General features: G+C 35.8%; 2 protein-coding genes across 3 annotated transcripts in view; both read right to left on the bottom strand.

The window, feature by feature from the left end:
- Nucleotides 1-17673, bottom strand: part of LOC140170255 (uncharacterized) — a 77920-nt gene that overhangs the window by 16040 nt on the left and 44207 nt on the right. The gene's annotated exons all lie outside the window — the stretch shown is intronic.
- Nucleotides 1-17673, bottom strand: part of LOC140170495 (uncharacterized) — a 33660-nt gene that overhangs the window by 10741 nt on the left and 5246 nt on the right. Inside the window, exons 4-6 of the mRNA XM_072193853.1 lie at nt 16996-17112; nt 8900-9130; nt 1765-1876 (exon numbers count right to left, since the gene is read on the bottom strand). Coding sequence (XP_072049954.1) covers nt 1765-1876; nt 8900-9130; nt 16996-17112 — 460 coding nt within the window. The remainder of the gene's footprint in view (nt 1-1764; nt 1877-8899; nt 9131-16995; nt 17113-17673) is intronic.

The raw sequence follows: 17673 nt of genomic DNA, 5'->3' as shown, positions 1-17673 counted from the left end.
GCAGCCTATAGTCTTTAAAGTATTTCTCCTTTGGCATCTCGTATCTGCGAGGCCTTTCTGCTGCTTTTACCAATGAGAACATTCTTCAGCTGGTAGACTTCTCTCTCTCTCTCATGTTGTTTTTACTTGAGGCTACTTCCAAGTCATCAGCGATCTTGCTCATCCAGGTCTTTTTTGTCATTCTTAAGCAATTCTTATGTGCCTGTTGAGTTCACGGTAGTCACTATTCATTGCTGGCTTGACTACCTTTCTCTTGTCAATAAGCTCCTTTGTCTCGGTTGAGATCCAGTCTGCCTTCTTCTTCATTCTGAATCCAAGGTGTTCTTCTGATGCTCTATTTACGTTATCAACAAATACATTCCACTCTTCATCAACATCAGTATTAGCATCTAATTCAGCCAATGCATGGAGCCTTCCACCGATTTTAGCATTAAAGCATGTCAAAACATCACTCTCTAGCAGTTTACTGGTGTCATATTTTACGTGGATATTGCCAGGTTATGGTTACTTCCAACATCAGCTCTTCTGTACACTCTAACGTCTTTTAAGGAGTTACGCCATTTTCGGTGATTAAGGTACATGGTCAATTTGGTTGACTGTCCTTCCATTGGGAGAATTCCAAGTTAACTTATGGATTTTCTTGTGTAGGAAGAGTAACGATCCAACAATGAGATTGTGTTCTTTGTGATTGTGTAATTTTGGTGGCCATCTTGGGTACATTTATTGGATTTATGCAAATAAATCTTTCCGATACTTTCCCATACTTTTCTATATATATTTGAGAACTTTTAGAATGTTGTTCAGGGAACTCAAATACATTGTATTAAGCTGAAAGAAACTGTTGATTTGTTCCAAGTGTAGTTGTACACAGTGATATGGTTGTGTAAATAGGCCTATGGCCATTTTGAAAATATGCTAGTGATCATTCTCTATGGTCAGTTTATATCCTATTCCATAAGAATGGTTGTGTCCACAAACACATTCCTGGAAAGTTAAATCATTGTAATAGTCCATTTAGCAGGTTTAGAAGTGAAGATATGTCAAGTCAAAATTAACATTTTCTGATTTTTGACAGGCAGCCATCTTGGATTTATGCAAATTAATCATCTTTTTTGATACTTGGATACTTTGGTACTATTAGTATAGTATTCAAGGGTTCTCAAATGATTATTGTGGTAACAAAAAACAATGTTGCAGTTGTTCCAAGCTATTCTACAATACGAAATGATGTGTAAAATACAGATAATTTACATTTTGGCGGCCATTTTGAAAATATGCTAATGATGCTGCTGTGTAAACATTTTGTAACATATCCCATTAGACTAGATGTGTCCAAAACCCCCTTCCTAGAATGTTAAATTATTGTAATAGGCCATCTGGAAGTGAAGGTATGTCAAAATTTAGATTTTTCTGAAATTTTAGCCGCCATTTTGGATTTATGCAAATTAGGCACCTTTCCCATACTTGGATATTTTGGGACTTTTAATATGGTACTTTGGGGACCTCAGGGAAATGCATTGTGGTGAAAAAAATTCTGTTGCAATTAGTTCCTTAGTTGGCCCCTAAAAGTGCTAGATTTACTGGCCTAATTATGTGACTTTTAATTACCAATATACCCATTGTTATTAGCGTAGCTTATCATTTTCACGACATCTGCGCACAAGGCAAACATAATGACACAGCAAAGGCGTTTTTACCATCTTCACAAAATAGTACAATTTTTGTGTGTAGATGCTATAACATCGATCGACCAAATCTACTGACCTGTTTTCTTGTCTTCAACCTGGTCCATATGAGAAGCAACTATGATAACTTTTGGTTTGGTTGGTTGAGTTGCTGAATGTCCAGATTTCAAAAAGCAGAGCCAGTAATGGAGCTTGATTGGTTAATCCAAGATGAAACAAGACACATATTGAGTAAAAAACAAAACAAAAACAGACACTTTTAAACGTAACTAAAATACTTTTAGTATAATATTTTTTATTAAGTCAAAGTAGTGATTTTGTGCAGCATAAGCGCCTTTTTATTTAAAAGTTCTGGTTGTAATTATAGGCCTAATTATCTAAAATAAGAGCACAAATAGGACTTTAGGAGTGGCCTTCTATTCTTTTTATCTTTATCACATCAGATCCGTTTATCATTTCTTTCCATATAGACCAGTGGCACATTCTCCGATTAAGTGTTCAAAAGGTGAAATCTGTGTTGCCCGTAGTTTCAAGTCGTATTCAGACTTGTTTCGTCAGAAAGAAATGACGTTTATTAATATAGCTTATACTTAGTAAAAAAAACTTGTTGACTCTAATTAATTGTTTTGTCATTTTCAGAATTTATATATATATTTTATTAGCAATAAAAATAGCAATAATTTTGAATGAAGTAATTAAAACGTTATTAACACATTCATGCATTTACTAACTTTAAATAATAGTGCTTTCATTGACTGCGACATGTAGTTAGTGTTGCTCCGCAAATGCATCCAATTTGCACCGTTTGCTAATCGATTTAATGTTTTAAATCTTGTCATCTGCTTCATTAAGTTGTCAAGAACATTTCTGTACTCAAAATGAGTCCTCAAAAGCAAAGTCGAGGTCTTGATTCAAGTCCAACAAAATCGTCACCGAAGACCAAGAAACAGAAACAACAGTCAACGTCGTCGGAGGTCATGGAGGTCGGAGGTCAATCCAATATGTCTGCGCCCATGTCGGCGAAGCGTAGCTTGTTGTTGTCAGATGAGGGTTCCGTGTCATCGGAATCACCGCCCCTGTGGTTTTCTTCTTTTTTCAAAGAGTTTGAAAAACGGCTGGACAACAGGATGGAAGTTCTTCTCGTCAGACGTATAGATGATTTGACAGAGAAGCTTTGTGAACTGGATGAGAAGATGAAATCCATGGACTTTACTGTTAATGGTTTTGAGGCAGACATCAAGAATTTGAAGGACCAAAATCAGAAGTTGATAGACAAAGTTGATGACTTAGAAAATCGGGCTAGACGAAATATTTTGGTTTTTTCGGTCTGCCTGAGAAAGCTGGAAAAGAGAACTCTTTTGAGACTATCTCTGATGTGTTTAAATTTGTAGGTGTGAATGATAACATTGAACGGTGCCACCGTACACCATCTTTCAGACAAGATAACCAAACCAAACCCAGAATCATCCATGTCGCTTTCTCTACCTTTGTGATGAAGGAACGTGTGAGGAAAGCTTGCATTGATAAATTCAAATCTTCTGAATATCAGGGAAGGAAGATCTTCGTGTCAAATGACTTGTCACAGCGTATATTGCAGGCTCGTAAGAAGAAGATGGACGTATTCAAGAAGCTTCAACAAGAGAAGAAGAAACCGTTTTTTGTGTACCCTGATATCATCAAATTTCGACAGGAAGATGGTACAGTTGTACAAGTGAAGTAAGCAGTGGTTCCTGAACATTTGTTGAACTTTCATGCTTGACTGTTCTCTGTTGATACTTGATTTGATCAAACAATTTAAAAAGAAAAACGTTCTTATTTAGACAACTGTTTTTCTATTTTTCAAAGAGATCATAAAAATGATGTTCATTCCCAATTTTTTGATGGAACTCTGGTGCAGAACTTCATGGACTCTAAGAACGCTTTTGTATTTTTTCATGAACATTGAGTATGGTATACAAAATGTAGATGACTGTTTTTCATTCAGGGTCAAGCATTTCTTTCAAGTGCGAATGCATGTCAACACATTTTTGTCATGGTTGATATTTTCTGCTTGACCTCAAGGTGTGAGTTTATAAAATATGTTTGCCGAGTTTCAAAAATGTTCCTTTTTTAAAAATAATTAAAAATTCCCGGGTGATTTTCAAGATGGTGCTTTTTGATTCTGTTGGCATTTTTATTTTTCCAATTTGGCTCGGTTGCATTTTGGATTGCATAACTGCGCGTTGCCTTTTGTCTTCAATTCCAGGACTGGTTTGTGATTTGAAGTCCTGGTATTCCATCGGGTGCTTTGCGCGTCTAATCTGCTTTCTAATTTGTTTGCGATTTTTTTTTCATAATCATACTTTTTTCACCAATCATTCTTTTTTTAATTTTTTCGTTGGTAGCAATGATTCCCTTTAATGCAGCTTTCTTGATTATCATGGAGGTTTTTTTCTGGATTTTTAGATGTGTTTCATTCTTTGATTATGCAGTTTCACTTCTACCTTTCAACTCATTTGAATATCTTGCTTCTTTATTGATGCAATATGAAGGTCCAACTCTGTATTATGTTATTATAGATCTTCAATGTAACTTGTACATAAGTATGATAAGTATGGGTATTTTGTAAAACTTTGTACAAGTAAAAATTATTATGCAACTTAAATTAAGCACTTTTAATTGTAGGGGAATGCAAGACTATGTTAAACGAAGGAAAGTTTTTCATTATTTAAGGTCTGTTAGTAGTGATATTATTTTTCTCCAAGAAACGCATTCCTCTCCCGATGAGGAGAAATTTTGGAAAAGTCAGTGGGGTGAGCAAGCTTGGTTCTCTAGTCATTCCTCAAATAGTAGAGGTGTTGCCATTTTAATTCGTAATTCAGTTCCAATTGTTTTTCATTCCCTTTTTAGTGATCCAAATGGGCGTTTTTTGATTATTTCTCTTTCAATTAATGGCTTATCCTTGGTTTTGGTTAATATTTATGCCCCTAATAATGATGATCCAGATTTTTTTCTAGAGGTTTTTGGCAAAGTTGATCAATTTAATTATTCTTCTTTAATTGTTGGTGGTGCTTTTAATGCTGTGTTGGGTCCAAATGATTATAATGGTGGTAGACAACATCATTCAAATGTTAAGGCTAGTGAAACAATTTTAGTGTTGATGGATGAATTTAATTTATGTGATATCTGGAGAAATTTTCATCCAAATTTGAAGCAAATACTACACTAGGCACCAAAATTCCCCTAAGGTATTATCTAGACTGGACTTTTTTCTGGTTTCTGATAATTTAGTCAATAACTGCCTCCATTCAAAAATTATTCCTGGTGTTCAGTCAGATCACTCAGTTGTAACTTTGCAATTTAATGATGGCCAACCTGCTAAAGGACCTGGGTTCTGGAAACTTAATTGTAATTTTTTGCATCATGATGCTGATTTTGTTAATTTGGTGAAAGAGAAAATTGATGAGTTTAAAAATATTCATAAGGATGCTGATTGTAATCCTAATATATTATGGGATGCTTTAAAATGTACAATCACAGGTGTATGTATGGAGTATAGTGCAAAAAAAAAGAAAGAAAGAAATGCAGAGAAAAAAAAGATTTTGGACGAAATTGAAAAGGTCAAAAACCAAATTAGTGTGGATACATCCAACAATTCTTTAATTTCTCAATTAGATCAACTTGAAACCCAGTTGAACAAAATTTTGGATTTCGAAACAAGAGGTCTTATTATTCGTTCTCGAACTCGTTGGATGGAAGACGGTGAGAAAAGTTCAAAGTATTTTTGTAACTTGGAGAAAAGATCTTCTGAGAGGAAAAACATTCAGAGGATAAAGAATGATTGTGATTCTTTAATTTCTAACACTTCTGAAGTTATGAATGAAATTCACAGCTTTTTTCAGACACTTTACTCCAATCAAAACAATAGGCAAACTGCCAGTGGTAACATTGAGGAGTTCCTTGAAAATATTGATATTCCTAAATTAGATGATGATTATAAAAAACTCCTTGATCAGCCAATTTCAAAGCAGGAATTGAATATATGAATACAAAAACCACCCAAGTCCATACTGTGGCCAAATTGAGTTAAGCATGGGAATTTGTTTCTATGCATAGGTCTGTCATATGTATGAAAAAACAACTCAAATTCATCCACTGTGTCTATTGAGCATGTGAAAAATAGCATGTATGAAAGAATAACCCAAGTCCATGATTTAAGTCTTGTAGCACATTGATTGAAATCCAGTATGTATAAAAGTCCGCTTGAAACACACTCATTGCTGGAGAGTGACTTTTGAAAAAGAAAAATGGGTTTAATAAAGGAAAGTGTGTGGTTTATATTACATGGCAGAATGCTTACCAACATTATACATACCTGTGTGCTTTATTTTGTATTATCTTACTAGTGGTAATCTCATTCAAACATTGTTGTATTTGTATATGATTCAAAAAACCACCCAAGTCCAAAATTTAAAATGAACCCCACGAAGTCCCTGAAATGCTAATCGTCATACTTAATACAGTTTAACCCACTCATTTGCACGTAAAACTTACCATATTGATCAGGTAAATATAACTGAAGGAATTAAAATGATACACAGGTTTTTCTCTCAAAATGACTTCACATGGACTTGGGTGGGTTTTGGATTCATGTATTCAATTGTATAATACGCTTGTTTCAATGAATCAACACAAGACTCCAGGTTATGATGGTTTACCAACTTAATTTTATATTGTGTTTTGGCCTGATATTTCTGATATCTTGTTTAATTCTTTTAATTTCTCTATGGAGAATGGTGTCATGTCTCAGTCTCAAAGAAATGGTATTATTACCTTACTTTCTAAGAAAGAAAAAGACCCACTTTATATTAAAAACTATAGGCCCATTTCACTGTTGACATTTGATTATAAAATCTTTGCGAAAACTTTGGCAAATCGGTTAAAAAAGTACTTGAGCCAGCTTATTAATCCTGATCAATCTGGCTTTCTTAAAGGAAGAAATATTGGTAATAATATTCGCTTACTTATGGACATAATTGAATATACTGATTTCAATGAAATTCCAGGGGCAATCCTTCTTTTAGACATAGAAAAGGCATTTGACAGTGTCAGTCATGAATTTTTGCTTCAAGTTTTAAAACATTTTAATTTTGGTGAAAAATTTATTCACTGGATAAAAACTCTTTATTCTCGAAGGACAAGTTATGTGGTCAATAATGGGTTTTTCACAAAACCCATCACAATGGATAAAGGAATTTTTCAGGGCTGTCCTATTTCTCCTTATTTATTCCTGATGGTTATTGAAACAATGCTCTTGCCATTCGCCAGAATGTTAATATTAAAGGTATTCCTCTTAAGGAGAGAGAGTTAAAAATTTCTTTGTTAGCAGATGACTCAACCTGTTTTCTGGATGGCTCGCCTGGTTCCTTTAACAACCTTTTTGAAACTTTACAAAGATTCGCAACTTGTTCTGGCTGCAAGATCAATCTCTCCAAATCTGAAGCTATTTGGATTGGCTCAATGAAAGGCTCTTTAAATCGTCCCTTTTCTGGGCAAGGTCTTCTTTGGGAAAACTAGAGATTTTGAAACTTTGGGTATTAATTTTTCCTTGAATTTTAAGTCAATGTTTGATCTCAACTATAAGGTTAAGCTTAAACAGATCGAGGGAACCTTAAATTGCTGGCGCGCTAGAAACCTTTCTATTATTTTATTAAAACACTTCTTTTGCCTCAGCTGCTCTATCTTTTTTCAGTTCTGAGTATTAAAATTCCCAATTCTTTTTATAAAGACCTTAACAGATTGTTTTTTAAATTCATTTGGAATGGTGGAAATTATAGAGTTAGAAGAAAATGTGTGTGCAATGATTTTTCTCTGTGTGGCCTTCGTATGATACTCCCTTACACTTTTGCCTTGGCTCAAAAATGTATTGGGTTAAATTACTGCTTGATAATAAATTTAACAGTCTGTGGAAAACAATTGAGTTATCTGCATTAGATCGCATGTATGGTGATATTTTATGGAAATCATATGCTCCTGAAAGTGTTTTAAATAAGATCAATTGTACCCAATTAGCGGATTCCCTTAGAACTTGGTATATTTACCGTGAAAGTGCGGTTAATTTCAACTTTGGCACTCCCTTCTCTGAGCTTGGTGCCTGCCAATCTCTTTGGTTTAATAGAAATATTCGTTCAAAATCTAAACAGTACTTTTACTATGAAGACTGGTGTGATAAAGGTATTGTGTATGTTGATGATTTACTCAACCCTCCCCTCCCAGGTAGTAAATTATTTGAAGAATTAATTCTTGATTTTGATATTTCGAACCATGACAGGAAGAAATTTAATTTTTTAATGAAAAATGTTCCTGCTCATGGATCGATGATCCAAACATTGAAATTTCTAGTGCGGAGATTTTTGATAAACTTGTTGATAACCTTATCCAAGCTCCAAAGATTCCTCGACATGCTTATTCTATTATGATTGAGAAATGTGTTCCTGAAAAACGTATTTGTTTTTGGAATGAGTTTGCGGATAATCCTGAGGACTTGGAATGGGATCACATTCATCTTCGTAATTTTAAATGTTCAATTGACTCTCGATTTCGCTCATTTTATTTCAAAATCTTCCACAAAGCCATTGCATTTAATGATTTCTTGTTCAAAATTAAAAGGAGGGATTCTCCAGATTGTGCATTTTGCAATAAAATGCCTGAAACAATTTCCCATGTTTTTTGTGAATGTGAGAAAATCAAACCCCTTTGGGAAGATATTATTAAAACTATTAAAAATAAAGATGATATTGATTTTGATATTTCAACCTTTGATAAAATTTTTGGGGTGCCTGATGATATGTTTTTGACATACTTGTTCTTGAGTGTCAAATACTATATTTATGTGTGTAAATTTCAAAATAAAACTCCCAACACAATTGGTCTTAAGGCTTTTATTAAAATAAACATTTCGCACTCGCACTCCTCAGAAGACGCTTGTAAACGGGGTTGGAGGGCATGATCGTTGTTTATGCAATAGGTTATGCCTCGGGTGTATAAAATCGACCGTGCCCTCAATTTAATCGATTAATGAACTCCTGATTCATTTGAATATTATACATGTGATACCACTATTATAATTATGTACTCAGTAAAATATTTTAATTTAACATTAGCAAAGAAACTCCAAATGTTTCAGGATTGTCAAAAGTCACTGCATCAATATTTTACAACTGTATCAGACTTACATCTTGCATATGTAGTTTCTTGATAAGATTGTACATGACGATAAATATGGAATTCTCTGCACCAAGAAACATGGCGTGTGATATATGGTATTCCACATGACCAGCAAGGTCCCAAATTCTAAAGATTCCAACATCCTTGATTGCGTTTTTACTGATATCAATGCCTGCAGTTGGCTTGTATGGGAGCTCTTGGAGATTGTTGCCACATTCGAATACGTTTTCTTGGAGGTCCTAAAATAACATAGATATAATATAACAAATGTTCAGATAACATTGTAAATTATTTATTATTTTACAGTTATAAAATGCATTTGATACTGAAAATATGTTTTAGATTTATACTATCTTCATATTCTGTTGCTCGCCACACAAGTACTAAGATCCGCACTTTCCTTACGACTTACATCTTTTTACCACCTTTTCATAAGGAATACAATTTAATTCATGTTGTTTCTTATGTAAAGTGCAGAAACAGTAAAAAGAAACAACGGAGACATAATTTAGATTAATAATGTTCTAGTTTGAAATAACAATTCCCGTTTGTCAGAATGGTAACAGCTACAGGCTGTGCACACGGATCTTGATACATTACAGACCTAATCAGCGCCTTTATAAGAGGCGCATGGTCTTTGGTGTACGGTATATATAGCCTGTACACTAATGATCAAAAAACAAACTGATAAACAATCATTAAATCATTCACCCTAACGCGTGAAGCATTAGGCGGAGGCGCCGTATACCGTAGAAACCCGTCTACAAGGAATAGTAGCGACTGTGATGATAGGAAATTTCACGCTAGCGCCCTCCACAAAATTATATCATTATGGAATTTGAGCAAATCATTTACCGACACAAGCAGGTATACAATGTATTATTTTATCTTTATTTCGCATCTCACGAACATAGCTCACTTGGCAAGGCATAAGACTTTGGTTCTTTAGATCGGAAGATGGTGAGTTCGAGCCTCATCACGATCACACAAACTTTTATAAACAAAACAATTGTTCAAACTTTTCATTTATATTTTCTTGCATTTTCTAAAGACTCCTTTCGTGATAATTTTTTTTTCATATTTAGTTTAATTTATTCTATTGTTTTTCTTTTATTGTTTCTTTTCTTTGTTTTCTTTGTCTTTTTTTCTTGTTTAATTTTATTTTTTCTTTATTTTTCTTTGATTCATATAATATTGGCAGGATAAGGAGAGGAGGGAACTAAACAGTCACCTACCTGGACAACCGATTCTTTAGAAATGCTTAGTCGCGCTAAAAGTCGATCGATACATGTTAAAATCAGCACAATTCAGAGATACACCTTTTTGCTATGAAATTAATTTTCTCGGTCAAATATAAAGCAATATTTTTTTTTTCTTCAGTAATGTCAGTTAAAAACTTGGTGCTTGGATATACATTTTTTTTTAAATCCTGGTGTTAAAATTAAGCATCAAATTGTATCTTTTAGTGTGATATTTTTGATTTTTATAGGCCTTGAGTTCGCCTGCGAGCTTTTTACGGAATTGATTTTTTAGCGTCTCAAACTAATATAGTTTGCTAAAGAAAGATATTTCCCACCTCTGTAAAGCACATCGTGTGGGTCTATATATTATAGTTTTGTCAGAATTTCCGTTTTTATTTTACCCTTTTCCCTTCATGCTCTGAAAATGTCAAACTCGGTGCTTTTATCTCGTGCGCAACCAGCAGAAATAGTCGATATTTTCATTGTTGTCATCCAGGGCAATTTTCCATTGAAAAGCAAAGATCATGAAGATTGCCCGACTAGCGATTTGGTAGCCCAAATCCCCAATTGGTAAATGAGGTGAATTTTAAAATTTGCTCCCGTGATAGCCTGCAATTTCAATTTATATGCATTCCATGATTATGAAAACCATTTTGTCTGTCTGTGTGTTTGTTTACCTAGGTTAGTCCGTATTAAGAGACGCACGCTTGAGGTTCATGAAAATCCACGGTCCAAACCTAGACAAATTAGCGTGTTATTATAGGGGATTTTAATCTTCTGTCCCTCCTATCTCCATGTGAATTTTGTAGGACCTACCCCCGCCCCCCCCCTTCAGACTTGTGTTCGGGTTTCTGTAGAGATTCGTCAGTGTTCGGGTTTGTTTTTAATTTGACATGTAGGCCTATATATAGGCCTAACCATATTTGTCATAATTAAGCGCTATACCTAAATGTATAGCTATGCTATATATTATTATGTAATATCATGTACATGTAGGCCTATAGGGTGGGGTGGGTGCAGAGGTGTGTAAGGTGGGTAGTGGGGGTGTATGTAGGGAAACTTTGGTGTGGTAATCAACACACTTTAACCATGACTTTCAATGCAAGGCTTATTGTTGCCACAAATGTTTTTTTTTTTCCTTACGGTTATTTAATATGTTTTTATGAGCTTCCATGTTTAACCTGGTATTGTTTTGGCTGCTTCATTAGGGCCTATGACTTTCGGTGGGTTTCCAAAAGCAGTTTCAAACAAACACAAACAAAAGGCACCATACCCAGTCACCTTCATGACAATTGAAACACTACGTCAAGTATTAACATCCAAGTTATTCTGTTTTTTAGGCAAGCAATTTTAAATAATTGCTTGAACAGGTTTTTGTTTAAAAACAAAAACCTGTTTAAGTTAACAATGAAAATGAATGGTTCTTATAAGGCACAATCTCTGATGAGGAACTCAAAGCGCGTAAAGCACGAAATTTACAAACAAACATAAAAACAATCAATTTATAAAGATGTTTAAAACAAAAACCTGTTTAAGTTAACAATGATAATGAACGGTTCTTATAAGCCACAATCTCTGATGGTTCTTATAAGGACAATCTATTTCTGGCGTTTAAATAACGAAAGTCTGGGGCGTTACGCCGGGGCGTTACGAAGGTTATTTCTTTGGAAGTGTGTTCCAAACAGTTTGCTTGATCATAAAACATACAGCGTAATATAATGTTTTGTAAAAGAAAGTTTTGTTTAAAATATTGCCCAATTGCATGTAAGCCTTCGGGCAAAGTTGTTTTGAGGAGAAGCAAATTTCAACACATTGGTCCGAATCACTCACGTGATGATGAAATATCCTCATCGTGCTATAAACATGATCAGTATAGGAGCGCTATTAGGCCTGGGAATTTCGTTGCTATATTGAAGTTCTGGCAACACTGTATCATGCCGGTATTCCTATTAAACCCAGGGATATCGATCCACAATGCTAGTATTATTAGCCTTATATTTCACGCGTTGATTTTGAAAAAATTTCAGCCGGTGAAAAAATAGTGAAATCAAAACGTAAATTCTGACAAAACTATGATATATCGCTCACGGTGATGTGCGTTAGAAAGTTGGGAAAAATCCTTCATTAGCGTACTATATTACTTTGAAAAGCTAAAAGGTTGATCCAAGAAAAGGCTCGCGGGCAGAGTTTAAGCCTATCAAAATCGAAAATCTTACACGAAATGACTGAATTTCACGCCTAAGTTTAACACTAGGATTTGAAAAAAAATAAGTATCAAGCACTACAATTTGACCTGACATTTACTGAAAAAATGAAAATGATTGCATTTCATTTGGCCGAGAAAATTAATTTTACATTGAAAAGGTGTAACTCAAAATTTAGTTCGTTTCAACACCAAATTCGATCGTTTGTATTGCCACATTAAATGACTGAGTGAGCCTTGCTAAACAAAAGAATCGGTTGTCCAGGCTGCTAACTGTATAGACCCATTCAGTGATTTGCTCATCCGGACGATCGTAAAAATCATCAAAATTCACCTTTGTCATTGTCATAGATGTGGTAATGATCGGATTAACTACCATAGCAATAGGTGAAAACAATTTTTGAATATACCGCGCTACACTGATACGTTCAGGCGGTACCTCTTTGAACCATATCATGCTGCACCTGTAAGATTAGTATCTTTGAAAAGACCAGTATTGTATTCAATCTATGATTGCAGACATACACAGGTGATGAGTGTAACCTGCTTGTAGCGCAGCGCGATATGTTCAAAATTGTTTTCACCTATTGCTATGGTAATTAATCCGATTAATTACGTAACTTCGCCAGCGTATAATGGCCGAATAAATTCTGACCATCACTTGGCTTGTTGGATTCGTCTATACTACAATAGAGGTTATCCACTTTACTCATGCGTGACTTCTAACAAAAGGCGCTGGTTCCCGTAGTATTCCTCATTCAAACTAATTCAATGCACGACCTCGGAGTTACCTGCATGACTTTGGCGGGCTATTTTGAAATAGTCATGGTTGCACATGCAGGTACTTCTTTTGAAAGTCCTAAACAAGGTATAGGAGTCGCTGGTAGGATATGCAGCTTATAGAACACGGATAACCTCTATTCGCTGTCGAAGTGACGTAATAATCGCAATAACTACCATCAAGCAGATTGCACTATATCACCCGCGTATGTCACCAAACATAGATTGAATACCACTCTTTTCATAAATACTAATCTTACATGACGAGTAATTAGCATTTCTTTGACAACTATGGTTCAATGCATAGGTGCCACGTGAACGATGAAGTGCAGGGCTATATATTCGAAATTGTATTCATCAATTGCTATGGTAGTTAATCCGATTAATTACGTCACATCGACAGCGAATAGCCTATGAGTATGGGTTCAAGTGGAACAAAAAATAGTGTATGTCCATTGCTATGGTAATTAATCATGTTAGTGTTTACATCACTACTTCGGTGAAGACAAGAGAAGTGTGCCTTCTCTACCAACGCCTGTGATATAACAGGTGCAAGCGAAACAAAATTGAATGACCAGAATAGTTTCCTTTGTCAGATGAATTGATTGAAGTTTTTGAAGACACTCTATTCTTGATGGGACAATAGATTCAAATATGGAATAATTATTATTCCTCATCTATTTTTTTATTGAAAAACTGCAATTGTGGCAACAGAACAATATTTATTTTGATTTCATCACAAGTCTTTCATTCTGGCGAGGGGTAGAAGATGCATATATTAAGTTCGTAAAAAGGACCAAGAGTATTAACTAAATTGAACACCCCTGCAGTAAGTTGGAACAGGTTCTTGTATACAACATTAAAATGCTTAGGTTAGATTTGCTTCATATATTTTCCAGCACGATGAAAGTGTTCTTGTGCGGGCTTCTTGCGGTCGGAATGCGTCATTATGGCAACAGCGGGCTAGTCGTAGGGGAAGGTTACTACCTTCGCAGGGATAGGGACAACCCCCACGATGAGAACGCAGTTGCCCAGGGATCGATACAAAGGGATGGGCATCCTAGTATTACGTAACAAACCGGAAGATGTAGTTTAAGTCTAGACAATAGGCGGATTAGCGGCCATTTTGTCTTCGACATGATTTTATTCACGTGTCCTTATACTTTAGTAGACAAATATATAAGTTAACATGTTTACAATATTAAAATTATATTTTGAATAATCAATTATATTCTGTAGTAAATCGATCAAATGACGGTGATTGTTTAGGTATTATATGCTTGATAAAATTAAACTGTCTGACCAGCTAGTATTCTCCTCCGCCGTCAGTGTGATTCCAGACATTCCACGTACCATGTTGAGAAGGTGGAGGAGACTAAAGCTGTATTAACGAACACGCATGCGTTAAAAATGATGTAGTCGAACAATAGAGTGACGTAGTTTCCGGCATTGTTCCTATGCACTTTCACCCTCCTGAGTTGCCATTGTCGACCGTTCTGGCCGCAAGAAAGCTAGTCTAAAAAGAGACGCGGCCACGGTGGTGGCCGGTCTTTTTGATGACACACTTATAGTACACATAAGTAGAAACAAAATCGTGCTTAAAGGTCCGTAACCCGATCGACAGCATCATCCCCCGATTTTTTCATTGTTGATGAGGTTTTGGTATCACATAATAGATACTATTTTTCTCATTACTATCCTGAAATTTGACGCTCCAAGTCGATGTATTTCCGGAGAAATAATGAACCACAGCGGCTTTTACAGGTATACCAGTTTGTAAACAATAAAAATTACTTCGGATCATGGGAAGAGAAAAAAAAGCGAACTACGCTAAGTGTAGTCTCCTACACAGCCAGTTTGCGTCGGTCTGACACTCGTCGATCCTCGTCGATAGCCACATACAGTCTGGCTCGAGACTACGCTAAGTGCTGAGGAGACGGTCCGCCGTATATAATTAAAACAATTCCTTGATTATTTCAGTTGGTGAAATAGCTCAATTGGCTAGCGCGCCGTTCTTTTACCCTAGAGGTACCCGGTTCAAAACCCGGTATCGGAAGGTTTTTTCCTCTCCATTTTTAACCCAAACTTTTTTATATTCATTTGAAATGTACATATTGCAATGGGAAATATATTTTGTTTCCTTTTTTTCTGAAACGGTACGAAAAAACAAAAACAAAAAAAATATTTTCCGTTCAATACGGGCCGGGCATTGCAGCATGTCAGCATTCGTCATACGAACGGGAATTGTTGTTGTTGCATGCCTACCCATAATGCAATTCACGTATACAAGGTATTGGATTGCAAATTTGGCTATTTATTCACATTTACGCTGAAAATGCTCTCGTTTTTTCACAAAGCAGCATAAAGGGGGAGATATTTGATATTATTATGTAATTTTAAAGACAATCCATATCCAAAACCAATAGGGTTACCCCCCTTTAAGCGAAAAACGCACCCTACCTACCATTCCTCAAGAATTGGGATGGCACAAAGGTGCAACATAGGTTTTTATTGCAAAGACGAGGACAGACAAGTAGTTACAACACATCTTTCTAACCGTGGGTTTCGCTATTATTTAGAATAAATGCTTTTACTAGTTTCTATAAAACCACAAAATTACTAAAAAAAACTATAAAAAAAACTAAAAAAAAAAAAAAAAAAAAAAAAAAAAACCGCACCTAAAATAAAAAGTAGAAAGGTAGATTTGAAGAAAGATAAAAAGAACATGTCAAAAGTTAAAATTAAACGAGAATGAAAAAACGGAACCGGTGCCCGGACCATGCTCTCTTCAGTTCCAAAGTCTGACGCTCTATCAATTGAGCTATACGATCCTGATATACGAAACAGTCGTTATTATGTCAATACAATTGATTGGTGTTACAACATACTTAGATGGAATGCATAGCCACCCAGTGCCAGTATATATTTGCTCAAACTCCAAATACAAAAAGCAACCAATTTTATTGAGGGCGTTTCTTAGGTATATCCTTGTAGACGGGGTTTTACGGTATTTAATTATTTTCCACCCGAATTACCCGGGTGAAAATAAAGAAAATAATTAAATATCCAGAGCTAACGCTAAATACGGCGCCTCCGCCTAATGACTTTTAGGCGACTGGAAAGGAAAGAAAGAAGGAATAAAGAGAGAGAAAAAAAAGTTGTTTGCTCTGGGTGTGATTCGAACCCCAGACCCTTCGCATGCCAAGGACTAGGTCGGCGACACTCAACCACGGGTCTTTCGCTGGCCGGGTCAACGAAAGCGTGCATATCACGAAGGGTGATTGAGTTATCACATCTCGTAGGATGCACGCACGCGGAGTGAAGCTTTTTGTAGTATTTTGTAGTACTCATGCCTGTTAGGGTTAATAATGGAGCCTGGATGAAAAACAAAGCATTGTATCAGACTAGCGATACTGTGTACAAATTGCCCATACCGATTCTGTGGACAAGACCTGTGTAACAGTCGCGATCCCCTGCTTTGTACGCGTCGACCAGGTCTACGTGACAAACAGTGCAGGTCAGTCAGGGTCAGAGGACAATTGCAATCTGTGCACTGCCCTCCACGTAATAAACCTTACGATCACCTTTTTGTATCGTTCGTAGAGCGTGATGTCTGCATAACAACATGGGCATAAGGGCTCCGCCTAATGACCCACATACATCGCTGTCAATCATTGGCGCATTCTCTAAATATGGTCATATCATCGTCATATATGGATATAAGTCACCTTTTTCAACACCCCTTCGGGTCGAGACAAGTCTGCGCATAACAGACTGTCTATGCTCTTACACAAGGTCCCGAGCTCACACTGTCCTCACTTTTGCGATCGAAGTAGCGGCTCTCTAATTTAGTACTCTCAGATTGTATGAGCGCATATACCTGTGTGAGGGAGTTCTTCAAAGTTGTCTTTCCAGCAGAAGGTGCTCCACAGATGAACAATTTGACGATCTGGACTGGAGTGGAACCGGTGTTCATCAAGTCTTTGTACTTCGCTCTCTGCAAAAGTGAATGAGATACTAGAGCAGTGATAAAATAAATGTGGCAGGCAAAGCAGCATTTATTTCTGCGTATTATGATACCTCATTTATTGCAATGGTCCCAATATTGATGCCGCAGTGTACATTTAAATGAACGTAACCAAATTCTGTTGCCTTGTATTCAGTATCCATTTGGATCAAAACATGTGATAATAGCAATTGTCATTATTCACATCGGTGATCATTATTCACGTATGGTAATGTCAAATTAAAACATGAACAGTCACCTACCTGGACAACCGATTCTTTAGAAATGCTTAGTCGCGCTAAAAGTCGATCGATACATGTTAAAATCAGCACAATTCAGAGATACACCTTTTTGCTATGAAATTAATTTTCTCGGTCAAATATAAAGCAATATTTTTTTCTTCTTCAGTAATGTCAGTTAAAAACTTGGTGCTTGGATACACATTTTTTTTAAATCCTGGTGTTAAAATTAAGCATCAAATTGTATCTTTTAGTGTGATATTTTTGATTTTTATAGGCCTTGAGTTCGCCTGCGAGCTTTTTACGGAATTTA

Source organism: Amphiura filiformis, chromosome 14 (assembly GCF_039555335.1).
Source record: "Amphiura filiformis chromosome 14, Afil_fr2py, whole genome shotgun sequence".
Classification (NCBI taxonomy): Eukaryota; Metazoa; Echinodermata; class Ophiuroidea; order Amphilepidida; family Amphiuridae; genus Amphiura; species Amphiura filiformis.
This window is presented reverse-complemented; position numbering and strand designations above follow the sequence as displayed.